We start from the raw sequence: 14,350 nt of genomic DNA on the forward strand, positions 1-14,350 counted from the left end.
GAGAGCCAACGTGATCGAAAAAGGAAAACGTTCGTCTAGTTGCGCTGGACTCGCGAAGATTCAAGTGGGGAAAAAAGGAGCAAGGAGGTAGAAAGATTTTCTTGAGGATGATAGGAGACATGGCAATGAAGAGACAGGGAGAGTAGGTGAAAGATCACTGTTTGTAACTAGAAGGTGCGCAGGGTATGTAAAGGCAAAGAAAGAGCATGCAAGTGTGCAATGACAAGGTAGAAGAATGAAGGTATGTCCAAGGATCGAGAAAAGAAAGATCTAGCCCCAGGCCAGGCCGAGAGAAAGGAGGGTCTATTGCTGGTGGGCGTGGTAGGCATCGACGAGGGCTAAAAGATACCAGTTAGTTATCGAGCGAGGTTAATGAAAGTAAGGAGAGAGGGAAAGCTTACTCTGCAGAGTAGACGCCTGGCTCTGACGCGATTCACAAGCACATTGGAGGGTGTTCCCATCCAAGAAATCCAGGAGGATACTATTCGGCAGTTCCTGACAATCCTCATCGGGAAGACAGGGAGTGCGGAATTCAGACAAGTGGTACCGCTTAACCATGTTACGAGCAGTGGAGTCTGTGGTTCCTGGCGCAAGAACCAGGAATCCATTCTCGTCGACGCGCATGGAGCGGCGCTTCCAGAGAAGCGTGTCGGGGAACTGGACGTTGACTTCGCCGATTTCGATAGGGCTGAAGGCTGGCTTGTGGGCGGTGGAATGATTATCCATAGTTGCAAAAGTAGTATCTTCTTCCTTTACGGGCGAGGCCAAGGCACCGATGATGCTGCGGCGAGAAGTGGAAGTAATGGATGACATGCGGCGCATAAGACGCGAGGCGCGCGACCCCTTCTTTTCTTCGGATGTGGGAGAGGTCGATTGGATCGTCTCGTCGCTTTTGGTGCGCGAGGCAAAGGAAAGGCGGCTGCCGGGTCGGGATGTTGCCCTAGAGCCGGCAGATGAGACGGATGGCCTTCGGTCCTCGGACTGATTGGTTGTGGATTCAGAAAGAGAAGACTCGGCTGTCTCATGCTCGACTGTCAACGGACTCGCATGTAGATTGAGCGTATCAGACTCCAAGGGCTCGGGCGGCATGTCCGAATCTCGGACAATGCGAGCCGTAACGGAGATCGAGTTTGTGCGGCGTGTGTCATGGCCAGCAGCGGGGTGAGTATGATGGTTCAAGCTTGGGGCTCGAGAGAAATCGGGGAGCTGAATCCCGCTAGGCAGCGAGACCGACGCCCGCTTGCGCAGGTTCTCAAAGGAGGACGAGGCCGAGGGTCCAGCGACGGTCTGGCTTGAGTTGGAAGGCGTTCCTTCCCGACTGGACAACTTTTCCAGGGCCTTGATGCGACTCGAAATGCCGGAAGACACGTTGATCTTCTTGGCCATAAGGACCGGAGTAGGTGGCCCGTTATCAGGGTAATTGTTGGAAGCCGACCTGCCCACTGCCAGCGTCTGCATGTTTGATGGTGATCCCGGGGTGTCGGGGCTCGACACGGAGCGCGAGCTAACGTTGGGCGATGACACCGCCACGGGTCTAGCCTCTTGGACGGTCGCCGACTTCAATTCCTCCATAAACGAGTCGTCTGAAAGGAGGTTGTCATCATCTGAATACTCCGCAGTGGGAACGTAGATTGGCTCTAGATTGACCTTGCGCCTCTGGTCCAAAGAGGCACGGTTGGGGTTTGACAGGTGTTTATCAACGGATGCAGGCGCAGGCTCGTCCAACAAACCGAGACCAACTGGAACCACAACAGGGACTGGAGAGATTGTCGACGGCGATGCGGGGAAAGCAGCAGATTTAGAGGCCTCAGCTGGGCTGGTTTCTATAGGCTCATCAGTGGCAACTGATATCCGCGGCTGATGTGAAGAGATATCTTCAGACTCTGAGGCTGCGGGTGACCCTTTTTTGAGTGGGCCCTGGGCGTTGGCGCTAGGCGGGACGGCGTCATCCTTAGTCTCGCTCAGACCAAGGATTGCGGAGTGCCCGTGCTCGGCACTCGTTTCATTGTCGGGGAGCGTCCGCGGCGTCTCGGGTTGAACATTTTCAGACGCCGTATCAACAGGTTCCATAGAAGTGGCAGTGTCAGCACTTGGTGGTCCGCCCTCTGAGTCAGACACCGTTGAATCCGCCGTCGGCGTGAGTTTCGTAATCTCGATAGCTGCAGGAGCGTCCTCTTTTATGGGTTCAATGGCAAGATGGGGGTCAGAAACTGGTTCGGGCGCTGGAGGCAACGGTTGTGGAGGTTCTTCGAACCCTTCGCGCCGTGACGGCTGCGGCTCAGAGCTCTCCGACTCGGGCTGCTCTGGTTCCACCCTCTGAGGCTCGATATTCACCGGCTGGAGCATCACCGGCTCCACCTTCTCTGCCTCAAGCTGCTTCGGCTCCTTCTCTGGTTGAACGTTCTCTGGTTCAGGCTGCGGTTCAGCCTTCTCGGGCTTAGGCTGCTCTGGCTCGAGCTGCTTAGGCTCGAACTGCTCAGGCTCGTACTTCACCGGCCTGAACTTCACCGGTTGAAGCATTACTAGCTCGACCTTCTCCGGCACAGGCTGTGATTCAACGTTCTCGGGCTCGACCTTGGCGTTTTCAACCTTACTTGGCTCAGACTTCTTCGGCACAGCTTTCTCCGACAGGGGAGCCTTATTCTCCTTATTCTCGGAAGAACCTGTGCGCGCGGTCGGTTCCCCCTCCTCCGCAATACTCTGCTTTCGGTTCGCCTGTTCCGCACGCTTTGCCTGCGCCTTCTTCCTCTGCTGCAACGCCTTCATCAACCGCTCTTTCTCCGGCGTCATTCCCGAAGAAGTCGAAAGCGCGCCGAGCGATTTCGCACCGGGAGACAGCTGCGGCCGTGATATAGGTATTGACGGTGGAGGCACCAGAAGTGGAGGAACAGGCGGCATCTTGAACTTGCTGGGTCTAGACGCGAACTGGCTGCCTTGGGACCGAGGTCGCGGCGTCTCCATGTCCATGGCTGGTGGTTTCCGTAATGACGAGGAGCGGATACCCGCGGGGAGTGAGGCGACGGGCCGCTGTTCTGTATTTCGGGAGGACCCTGAAGTGCGTGGGCGGCCGCTGCTGTCCACGGAAGGTCGAGGCCCTAGTTTTACTTTCTGGGTGTATGATCCCGTTCGTTCTAGATCTCGTAGTGATGGTCGTGAAGACTGAGTAGACATTCGGATCTCCTCAGATGGGCGCGGGAACTCATCCAAGATACTCCTTGGTTTTTGGAGGTCTGAGAAGGTGCTCGGGGACATGGACGGCGACATAGGGGACAAGGCGCTCGATTGCAGTTCATGGGGGTTCGTCTGGAGAGGTGGCGCCGTTCTCGCACTGTCGCGCGACGGCGGTGGCCTGAGGTCCGGCGATGTTGTCTCTGTCGACGGCGACGGAGCAGTGGATGGCGGCACGACGGTAGCTTCTGATTTCTGGCTTCCTGATCTTTGCCGAGGTTGGAGTTCAGGTTTGGGAGGTTGCGCTTCATCTTTAGCGCCGTTTTCCTCAGCATCTTCCGTGATCTCCATCAACCGACGACGACGGAGAGAGCTCGACGAGGATGTAATGGAGGTGGACGCGGTATGGAGCAGACAGGCGGAGGACAGCGCGCTCTCGGTGAGCTCGGCAGCCCGGGCGAGGGGCAGGACGGTGTCATTGGGGGTGAACTTGTCGAGGAAGGATCCGAATTGCACATTGCTCCGAGCTGCCACGGGGATTAGTATTAGAAGAACAGACAAGCCGGACGAGCATACCTTGGATGAGGCGCGACAAGCCCTCGGGCATGTATCGGATCACGACCTTCCTGCGGCGGTATTGCAGGAAGCCATACAGCGGTGAGACTTGGGAGTAATTGGCGATGGCATTGCGGATCTCGGAGACACCGCCGGTGCCTCGATCGAGCAGGGTTACTTCGTCACGGGAGACATAGTGCAACAAGAACCTGGAGGCGAGTTAGATTATCGGGGGGAAGAATGCAAAAAGGGGAAGTGCGGGAGACGCACCATCCGCCGGCGTCTGCGAGGGCCCCTTGGTAGGCATCCAAGACGGCGGGATTGTCTAGCCCATTGAGAGACATGGCGCGACGCGCATGGTATAGGAGAGAGGCAAAAAGAGGGTGGAAAAGGGAACAAAAGGACGAAGCTTGCGAAAGAAAGCCAGCCGATCGATCGGATCTGGTGAAAGAAAGGTTGGTTCAGGGGATTTGATGGACTCCACCGGGCTTGTTGAGTTCGTGTTAGTGAGATTCTGAAACGCTAGCGAGCCGCGGTAAAGTATAGTCTATTATCTCGAGATGCCGTGAACTATACATTAATTGATGGATTTGTTATTATTCATGAATCGAACTAAATCAATAGCTCTGATCGAAATCATCCCTAGGCCATAGATCTAGTGACATTCCCACTTCGGGGGGAACCGCCTACTAAGCGGGTCCTAGCCGAACGGACTCGGGGAGAACTAGTCTTGTATTAACCGGTCCCGCACGGTTTCCTTTGAGCCTGGCACTTCTTGGTAGAGTTAACTCAGTTTACCAGGCTTGATTTGAATCCACACATACAAACGCCGAATAACTTCCTGATCAGAATTATAGGCGTTCTGATGTGCAGGGGTCATTTTATCGAGCGTGATGGATCTACACATAATATAATATAACTTCGATATTATTAGGGTATCATAATAGAAAAGAAACTGCAAAACAAAGGATCGTCAGCACGAGGATTCGAACCTAGGTGGGCTAACCCATCGAATATACACATGGGCGCATACACCTGTGATAAGGACGTGGACGCAGATGGCTCATAATCGATATAGGGAAGCTAGAGAAGAAGGTATCACCCCAATTATTTGGTATCTCTCGCACACTACCCAAATTGACAGAGTTCTGCTGGCACTATTCACCGACCTCACGATCAGCGTCCCAATGTCCATACTTCTCCATAACTCGCCACTTCCACGTGCGGTGACGAATGGGCTTGCCCCAGGCATAAAAAATCACCACCAGAACCATGAATACCCCCGAGATGCAGGCCATTTCCCCAAATGCTTTAGTGTATCCTTCGAGGTCAATCCATGGGTTGGTGTAGAAAGACAACAGAAACCCAAAGGCAGCTGATACGAGTAGATATCGTCAGTTTGCGAACGGCAGACAAGCTTAACCCCGCAAGACTTTAGAGTCATACCTTTGAAGGCTAAGATAGATACTGTGACCTCACCGACAGCGGGTCTGTAGCAGTCAATCACATAAACCATCGCCACATTAGTAGCCTGGACAATGGCAAAATTCAGCAATCCAAGGCCTAGGGTTGGAACCATCCAGTGAAGGTGGTTATTCACGCCAACCCCATACAGGATCAAAGACAACGGCGCACATATTCCTCCGATGGCCAGAGACGGTAGACGCATTTCTGGTTCTCGAATGCCCCCATTTCTTTGTGTAAACCAGTCAGCGGTCCAGTCGGAGATATGCCCACCAAATACGATCCCGATGAGTGAGCCCACCAAGCTGGACACAAAGCACAGGCCAGATTGCCATGACGTGAAATTATACACCTCTGAAAAGGCTGTCGCAAAGTTGGATGTAATCGCCACAAGGAATCCGATGGTCACTGAAAAGACCAGTGATGTCCACAGGACAGGGGGCAAGATGATAAGAACAATCGGGCGCAGAAAAATTCGAAACAGCGACTCGGAAGTGTACATTCCAGTGAACAAGCGTAAGGAACTAATATAGCTTTCCTTCGTAGGAATTTCGTCGAGCGCAGCGGACTCATGGTGTTCCAAAGCAGGTGATTTTCGGGAGCCCTCTTTGACTTGTACTTCTTTGTTGAGTGCCGTCTCCTCCTGCTGCTCAATCGGGCGATCAAATGTTGTCTCAGGGAATGTGAGAGTCACCAAGACGGTCAGGGCGCCAATGAGTGCAGAGGCAACCCAGTAGATGTACCGCCAACTGTGAGTGATTGTAATGAGGCCATCGATGATGATTCCCCCAGCGACTCCCATTGACAGCGCCGCGGTGTACGTTGCCATGACAGCACCCCGTTCGTGGAGGAAGAATATATCAGCAATAGTCAAGGGTCCAAGGCACTCTCCAGCACCCGCTGCAAATCCCATAATAATACGTCCGGCAAGTTCAACTCCATATGTCTTGGCAAACCCAGACCACAGACCCGTGGCGAAGTAGATGATGAAGGAGATGACATAGATTGGTCGACGGCCGTACTTGACTATCAATGGCATCCAAAATAGCATTCCGACTCCCTGACAAAGAGCGGTGGTACTATAGAAGAATGCCACCTTTGAGATGTGGGCATTGAAATCCGGTCCCGCTGGACCCGTGAAGTCAATGGTCGTCTCGACGATCGCCACCGTGGGCCCTGCCGCAAGGAAGTTGCAGAAAAAAACAGCCAGACATACAACAACCGCAATATAATATCGGAAGGCCCGCGACCTAAGTCGGCCATACTGTTACAGATCACCTCCTATGAGGCTAGTAGATAACTGAAACTCACCAGTTCAAGGGATCATTGGGGTCCTTCGATGGGGTCGGCACCAGGACGATTTCATTTGTTTCCTGGTGTCGTAGCCGTACGCTACCCAGGGTGTTGGTCTGGATGCCATCTGGCCGAAGAGTGGTGGTCTTGGATGGCATTGGAGCGTCAGCTTCCAGAGAGGATTCAAAGGTGGACCAAGAAAAGACCCACCAAGCGGCAATCCTCCACTCTTAAGGAGAAGGAGCTCGATGGACTCATTCGGCCCAGACTAGCACCTCTCTGAATGGCTATCCTGGCCCCCCTGTCAACGGTTGTTCAGCACGGATCAGTTCGGGATGTGGGCCACGATTTGATTGAAATATAGTTACCCCACGGGGAAAAAAGGCCCACTTCCATTATTATTTTCTCCAACTACAGCTCGGTCCGACTCGGGCTGTTCCGAGCCAAGTTTCGACGTATCCAGGCACTTTTAGGTCGGCGAAGGTGCGAAAATCTGGTGTTGGTGATAATAATGACCTTGTTGTCAACATCTGTTGCCCTCTGTCACTGAATCGGTTTTGGCTTAATCCGAAGACCGACTTTAAACCCACCCAGCATGCAAATCATTTGGCGAGACTCTACCGACGATGGTGCCTATGAAGACGCTCGTGTTGGGCGCATCTTTAACTATCGCCGGCCACAGCGGTTTCCATTAGCCGTTGTTAAAGCCACATGTCAAGATGACATTGTTGCTGCGGTCAAACTGGCAGCCGAGAAAGATTGTCGGGTCGCTGTTCGATCTGGTGGACACTCATGGGCAGCCTGGAGTGTCCGAGATAATTCAATCTTGATTGACCTGGGAAACTACAAGGTCCTGGAGGTGGACGAGCATAATCAGCGGGCAATCGCTTCACCAAGCACAACTGGGAGAGAGCTCAACTCTGTTTTGACTCAACTATATGGATTGATGTTTCCTGGAGGCCATTGCCCCGACGTGGGTCTAGGCGGGTTTTTACTTCAAGGAGGCATGGGGTGGAACTGCCGTGTATGTGCTGAGACACTCGCTCCAATTTTTGCTTTCTGACCATTTTGCAGACCTGGGGGTGGGCCTGTGAGCGCGTAGAAGCTGTTGATGTAGTAACAGCGAAGGGCGAATTGCTCCATTGTAATTCGCAACAGAACCAAGAGCTTTATTGGGCTGCGCGAGGTGCTGGACCAGGTGAGCCCTATGACGATTTACTGTCTACTCTCAGCTTACAATATGGGAATCAGGATTTCCCGCAGTGGTCACAAAATTTCATCTCAATCTCCTTCCATACCCTGAGAAGGGGTTTCGCTCATCTGGCTATATTTATCCTATTCGCCTTTATCGAGAAGCGTTCCAGTGGGTTCTGTCCATCACGCCTACGTTCGACCAGGATACCGAAATAGCAGCTGTAGCCCACTATCCCGAGAACAGTGAGGAAATTTGTCTCTTCATTCTTTTCGTAACAATGAAGCACGACCCTGATGAAGCGGAGAGAGCACTTCGCCCGGCTCATCAGACACGTCCCGCTGGAACTCTCACAGAATGGTTTTGCGAGGAAGATAGTCTACAGAATCAATACCACCAGCAGGCAAATGCTAACCCCGAGAAGCATCGATACTGCGCAGACAATGCATATCTGTTCAACGACACTGATGTCCCAGCTGTTTTAGAGGAGGCTTTTACAACTCTTCCTCACAAGAAAGCGTTCTCGTTGTGGTACGCGATGAATCCCTGCAGTCGGCGGGAATTGCCGGATATGGCCCTCAGTATGCAATCCGACCATTACTTTGCCCTGTACACAGTTTGGGAAGACGAGATTGACGATACTCGGTGTCTTGAGTGGGTTCGAGGTGTCATGAAAAATGTCGAACGACATTCAGTGGGAGCATATTTGGGCGACTCGGATTTTCAGGTCCGGAAAAGCAAATACTGGTCTGACGAAAATGCTCGCCGCCTGATGGAAATTCGGAAAAGGTGGGATCCGGAGGGAAGGATCTGCGGGTATTTGGACAAGGGAGATCTATCCGGCACCGAGGGACTTGATAACGCTGAACAGTGGGAAATATGATGCAACTTTGGCTGAACTCGTACAGATTCCCTCTGTTTATTTGTATGAATTGACTTCTGTTTTACATCCAAATAGGATTAGACTTGTTCTACTGTCTAACCTTCAATAGTTGTTTCGTAGATGTTTATCAGAACCTTATTACTTTCAGTATATATATTTTGGACAGAGCTTTACTATGACCAAGTCTCCTACAGGTTGAGTCCAGCGAATAAAGCATAGAAACGAAGAATATGTCCATATGTTACTGAATAATATATGCATGCGGTTTCTCTCACTAGTCACTACTTAGGCTTGTTCAAATATGCACGTGGAAAACCATTCCGCTCCCGTTCTCGGGATGTGGGGAGAGGTCGTTAGTTGGCATTCATGCGCCATGTCATGGCTGTGGTCCGAAACTACTGGAATAGCATGAGGGGTAACTCTTCACTTCTGGGGAATTGGTACAAGGCTTTGCTGATATCCAGAGCAAACTTGCCCTCCTAACAACAGCCCGTCAAAAAACCACCGCCATTAAACTATTTCAGATGGAATCTCAATCTCTCCTTGGTAAAGTAGCCATTGTCAGCGGCTCCTCGTCGGGCATAGGGGCGGCCATCATTAGAGAGCTATCTTCACGGGGAGCCAACACGGTTGTTAATTATCCATTCTCAAAATTTCAACTCGAAGCCAATGTACTGGTCAAATCTCTCCCATGCCCATCCATCGCTGTGGAAGCCGACATGTCGACCACTACTGCTCAACAAAAACTCGTGGACGCCGCAGTAGCACAATGGAACCGAATAGACATCGTCGTCAATTGTGTGGGAGTGGCAGTTAACAAACCATTAGAAGAACAAACGCTTGAAGACTGGGATCAACTCGTGAATATCAACGGCCGGGGCACGTTCCTGCTGACCCAGAAGAGTCTGCCGCATCTGACCAAAGGTAGCGGCCGGATTGTGAATATTGCCAGCATCTCCAGCCGCGGTCCTCCGCCGAACCAGACCATCTACGCGGGAACCAAAGGCATGGTAGACTCATTTACAAAGTGCTGGTGAGCTACCCGATCGGAATTTGGACAATGAAAATCCTGACATGAAAGCCAGGGCGAAAGAGTTGCCTCCGAGATATGGATGTACCGTTAATGCGGTCAGCCCTGGACCGACCAAGACCGAGGGCTTTGCAACAGCTGGTGACGAACAGATGAAAATTCTCCAACCTATTATTGATCAAACCCCTGTGGGAGCAAGAATGGCTGAACCTGAGGAGATCGCGTTCGCGGTTGCATTTCTATGCGAGGAAAGGGCGCGCTGGATCAATGGCGAGCATCTTGTCGCCTCGGGCGGACTATTCATTGACTAGAACTATCATTGATATAGTTGTTTGTCGCAGAGCAGAATCCGTCTTATATGATGACTACGGTTAAGTTGACTACTGTTGAAGAGATTCTTCATTTGGAGTTAGAAGTTGTTCGAATAGTAGGCCGAGTCTTTATAGACTATATCCACGATAGGATTCCTAGAATAATGGTTCTCCAAAGTATACCCTTGCACATAGCGGCAAGTGACTGAAGGGTATTTGAATCAATGATGGTAACTATAAATCAATGATTGGTCAATTGGGGTCGCGAAACTATAACTATAAGCCGAGACACCGGCAATGACCGGCTTAATCTCATTTAGAGTATCATGGCACCATCTCTGTATGTAAAAGATATTTAGGTATGGTGAAGATACGAATCAAAAACTTAGTCTCGATCTGATTGTGGTTGTCCGCTTCTCCACTAGGTTACTCCGGTTCCCACGCTCTCCTCCGCTCGGAATTCCCCGACGGCGCGCGCGGTATAAGAACAAGACCCTCACCCACCATGTTCTTCTCCCCCCAACCATGGCCGACCTCCCTCCCCCCTCCAGCCTGTCGACCCTCCCCCACGATGCGCAGCTGCGGGTGCTGGACACCCTCTTCGAGCCGTCTCCCGAGCTGCACCAGCTGATGCAGCCCGTGCTGGCTGGCCAGTCCTTCACCTCCTACGCCGCGCTTATCGACGCCGTGGGCGGGCGCATGTCTGCGCTGTCCGCTGATAACTCACCCACCGATCGCAACGTGCTCGTCGGCATTCTGGGCTCACATCCGCGACTCGGCCGGGCGCCGGCCAACCCGGAACACCTGAGCGAGTTGAGCAAGAAGGAACAGGCGCAATTGAACACCGGGGCCGAGGAACAGGCAGAAAAGCTACGCGCATTAAATGCGGAATACGAGGAGAAATTCCCGGGGCTGCGATTTGTGTAGGTCGACGCGTTTGTGTTATTCCCGGGCCGATACTGATGACGGCAGGTCCTTTGTCAACGGCCGCAGCCGCGAGGTGATCATGGCCGAGATGCGCCAGCGCATCGACCGGGGCGACGGCGAGCGCGAAATCGCCGAAACCATCCAGGCAATGTGCAATATCGCCAAAGACCGCGCGGGAAAGCTGCAGGCGAGGATGTAGGGTCGGTAAAAAGAGCCATGGGAAGGATCCGGGCTTATCCATCGCTTTGATGTCATGATTGATTCCGGCCAGTGCCGTGTAAGATTAGAAGGGTCGGCGCCACCCAGAAACTCATTCATTTTCCCATTCTCGTTCTTCCTCTAGTAAATAAAACATATCCGCATCCTCCATGAGAGGCAGGCCATGGAGAGCCCCCGCGTGGACAATGCCGAGGCCAAGCCCGCCAGGGCCGCCACATTCCCCGGTATGTTTGTCGGGTAGTCGGGTTTCCCAATCCCTCACTGAACATCGCAGGCGCAATCGCTTCCGACGGGGCATCGGGCTCAAGCAACAGCCAGCATGATAGCCAGAGGAATTCTCGTCGCCTGCCGGCCATTGGAGGGCCGCTGGTCCGCAACTCGACCGCGCAGACGCTACAGGAGAACCGAACGGAGTCGAGCGCCATCGATCCGCTGTCGCAGGTGTGTCCGCACCCTAATTAACGAACGGGTTTATTGGCATAACTAACACAAAGCGCCGTAGCACATCATCCGGCGCACCAACACACAAAAGTCAATCCCTTTGAAGTTGCTGGGAAAGGCGTCCTATGAGGCGGAAGCGGGAGGCTCGGAGCAGAGCCTGTTCGAGCAGGGACCAGCGCGGGGGGATGCGCCGGCATCTAAAACACCCAGAGAAAAGAAGTAAGGATCTGTATTGACCGATATTGTCTTCCCATCCAGCAGTTAACTAACCCCACGCCCGCCAGAAAAGGCGTCTCGTTCCTGAGCCGCATCATCGGGTCGAAGAAGAAGGATACCTTGTCCGAAGTGGAAGATGAGAGCTCAGAATTCGAGGCCAGCCGGATATCCGTCGACACTTCGCAGCCCATTGGTTTCATCCCGCGACATCCGGCACCCTCTCGCTATCTGAAAGTCCGCGCGTACTACAAGAAAGACAAGTTCTTTAACCGGGTTTTCCTGGCACAAGAGCTGGAGGGCACAGATACACTGGTCACCGAAGGGCAAACTTCCTCAGCTCGTGATGGTGAACAGACCGAGAGAGCCGTCTGGGCGCTGGAGTTTTCCCCGGATGGCAGGTACCTTGCGGCGGCGGGCCAGGACCGAAAGGTACGGGTGTGGGCTGTCATTGCCACTCCAGAGGAGCGCGAGGACGCAGATCGAGAAGGGACCAAAATGAGCACTGACGAACAAGACCCGCCTCGACTGAAAGCACGGGTGTTTCAGCCCAAGCCGGCTCAGGTGTATGAGGGCCACACGGGGAGTATCCTGGACGTGAGCTGGAGCAAGAACAGTTTCGTTCTTTCCTCATCCATGGACAAAACAGTTCGGCTGTGGCATACAAGTCGACCGGAGTGTCTTTGTTGCTTTCAGCACAGTGACTTCGTCACCTCGATCCAATTCCACCCCAAGGACGACCGTTTCTTCCTTGCGGGATCCCTCGACACCAAACTGCGCCTGTGGAGTATCCCAGACAAGAGCGTGGCATTTGTGACTTCTGTACCCGACATGATCACCGCGGTGGCATTTACTCCAGATGGGAAACACGCTATTGCGGGGTGTTTGAATGGCCTGCTCAACATCTACGAGACTGAGGGCCTGAAGTTTATTGCACAGATCCACGTTCGATCCGCACGGGGACGAAACGCAAAAGGAAGCAAGATCACCGGAATCGACGCGATGCAGCTCCCAGCCGAGGATCCCAGCGGGGATATCAAATTGTTGGTCACCAGCAACGACTCTCGGATCCGTATGTATGATTTCCGAGAGCGGTCTCTTGAGGCCAAGTTCCGCGGCAACGAAAACGCCTGCAGTCAGATTCGCGCAACATTCATGAACGACGGCAAACACATCATCTGTGGCAGCGAAGATCGGCGAGCCTATGTCTGGCCAATTGGGCCGGTGGAACGGGATGCAGACAAGCGCGCCGTAGAGGTGTTTGAGACGCAGTCGGCCATTGTAACGGCCGCCATCACTGCACCAGACAGGACGAAACAGGTGCTAGGGCTGTCCGAAGACCCGATCTATGATATCTGCAATCCGCCCCCAGTAGCACTGATGAACCCGGCGGAATATTCGAAACAGGAAAGTCCGGCGAAGGACAATGGGAACGGTCATAGTCGCACAGCGTCAGCGCCACGCTTATCCATCATCAGTAAGATGGCGCACGAGTCGCCGTCGTATCGGATGCGGTCAAAACACCCCGATGGCAACATCATCGTTATTGCGGACTACTCTGGAAAGATCAAGGTCCTGCGGCAGGACTGCGCATTTCAGAAGCGCCGGTATGAAAACTGGGACAGCAATTCGACCTCAAGACGGCTGATAGGACGCTCGAATTCTGCGCGACGCAGCGTAGCATCGTCCACCGGCAAAGACTCGACACACAAGACACCCTCCGAAAGGATCATATCCTGGCGCAATTCCGTCCACCGCCATGGCCGCACCAGCACCGAGGGTTCTCGCTCTGGAGTCCGCACGCGCAGCACATCTCCGCAGCAACAGCAGCGACAACGGCTCCCCACGCTGCGGTTCTCCACCTCACGACCGTCGAGTCTAGGTCCGAACGAATCTCTCGCCGGCTTCACAAACACCCCACCGCCATCTCCACGCCGTCAACTCATCGACAGTGTCCGATCAAGCGAGGACGCGGAAGCATCGAACAGCAAATCCAATATCAAGCCGCCCACTCCAACCGATCCACGCGAGCTCCCTGCCTCGTCGGCTGATTTGGTGGCTAGTGGCAAAGAAAAAGATAACCCGCTCTGGCTACAGGGCGATCAAAGCTATGCATACTGGAACAAAATCACACACGACGCTCTCGCCGCGCGCTCACGGCAGTCCACCGACTTTCTCAGTCCGAACCGTGTTCCGTCGCGGGAGCGCAAAACTAGCTCCGCTGGGAGCGTGTTGAGTAGTGACTATGGCTCTTCGGCGAATGCCGAGGGAGAAGATGATGGGCGAGACGTGCTCAAATGCGAAAACTGTCGTGGCACGAATTTCCGGTCTGTGAAGGGGAGACATGGGAAGCAGAGGTTAATTTGTGCACTGTGCCATCGGCCGGTTACTTGACTTTGTACATGTTTTTGATACCTCCTTTTTTTGGGTGTATGATGGGGCGATTACCTAGGCGTATCAGGACATCGTGTATATTGGGATGTGGGAGGGAGTCAATTGGATTCTGATTTTTTGTTTACAGGAAGGCCAAAGATATAGTGGAATATAGAGCCTAGGCATCTGCACATTGGCAAGCGAGGGAATCTATTGGGTAATTTTTGCGACTGGATGTATACTCGGGGGCTCCGTTTCGGAGGTGCTGGATATTGAGTGCT

The 14,350-nt window shown here is 53.2% G+C and overlaps 5 protein-coding genes across 5 annotated transcripts; 3 read left to right on the forward strand and 2 right to left on the reverse strand.

Annotated features, from left to right (window-relative positions):
• Positions 1 to 303: 303 nt before the first annotated feature.
• Positions 304 to 4,067, reverse strand: PFLUO_LOCUS4949 (uncharacterized protein; the record flags this gene model as incomplete). Its single annotated transcript, XM_073782350.1, has 4 exons — positions 304 to 338; positions 402 to 3,695; positions 3,745 to 3,932; positions 3,994 to 4,067. The coding sequence occupies 4 exons, from the start codon at positions 4,065 to 4,067 to the stop codon at positions 304 to 306; spliced, it is 3,591 nt and encodes a 1,196-aa protein (XP_073639014.1).
• Positions 4,068 to 4,880: 813 nt separating this feature from the next.
• PFLUO_LOCUS4950 (uncharacterized protein) lies at positions 4,881 to 6,638 on the reverse strand (the record flags this gene model as incomplete). The annotated part of the gene is made up of 3 exons (XM_073782351.1): positions 4,881 to 5,098; positions 5,170 to 6,437; positions 6,499 to 6,638. 3 exons carry the CDS (start codon positions 6,636 to 6,638, stop codon positions 4,881 to 4,883), a joined length of 1,626 nt encoding a protein of 541 aa, XP_073639015.1.
• Positions 6,639 to 9,274: 2,636 nt separating this feature from the next.
• PFLUO_LOCUS4951 (uncharacterized protein) lies at positions 9,275 to 9,896 on the forward strand (the record flags this gene model as incomplete). The annotated part of the gene is made up of 2 exons (XM_073782352.1): positions 9,275 to 9,588; positions 9,641 to 9,896. The coding sequence occupies 2 exons, from the start codon at positions 9,275 to 9,277 to the stop codon at positions 9,894 to 9,896; spliced, it is 570 nt and encodes a 189-aa protein (XP_073639016.1).
• A 525-nt stretch (positions 9,897 to 10,421) lies between these two features.
• On the forward strand, positions 10,422 to 11,022 carry PFLUO_LOCUS4952 (uncharacterized protein; the record flags this gene model as incomplete). The annotated part of the gene is made up of 2 exons (XM_073782353.1): positions 10,422 to 10,819; positions 10,869 to 11,022. 2 exons carry the CDS (start codon positions 10,422 to 10,424, stop codon positions 11,020 to 11,022), a joined length of 552 nt encoding a protein of 183 aa, XP_073639017.1.
• A 183-nt stretch (positions 11,023 to 11,205) lies between these two features.
• Positions 11,206 to 14,090, forward strand: PFLUO_LOCUS4953 (uncharacterized protein; the record flags this gene model as incomplete). Its single annotated transcript, XM_073782354.1, has 4 exons — positions 11,206 to 11,266; positions 11,317 to 11,483; positions 11,545 to 11,702; positions 11,768 to 14,090. The coding sequence occupies 4 exons, from the start codon at positions 11,206 to 11,208 to the stop codon at positions 14,088 to 14,090; spliced, it is 2,709 nt and encodes a 902-aa protein (XP_073639018.1).
• Between the last annotated feature and the right edge of the window lie 260 nt (positions 14,091 to 14,350).

The sequence above is a fragment of the Penicillium psychrofluorescens genome (assembly GCF_964197705.1).
Source record: "Penicillium psychrofluorescens genome assembly, chromosome: 3".
Classification (NCBI taxonomy): domain Eukaryota; kingdom Fungi; phylum Ascomycota; class Eurotiomycetes; order Eurotiales; family Aspergillaceae; genus Penicillium; species Penicillium psychrofluorescens.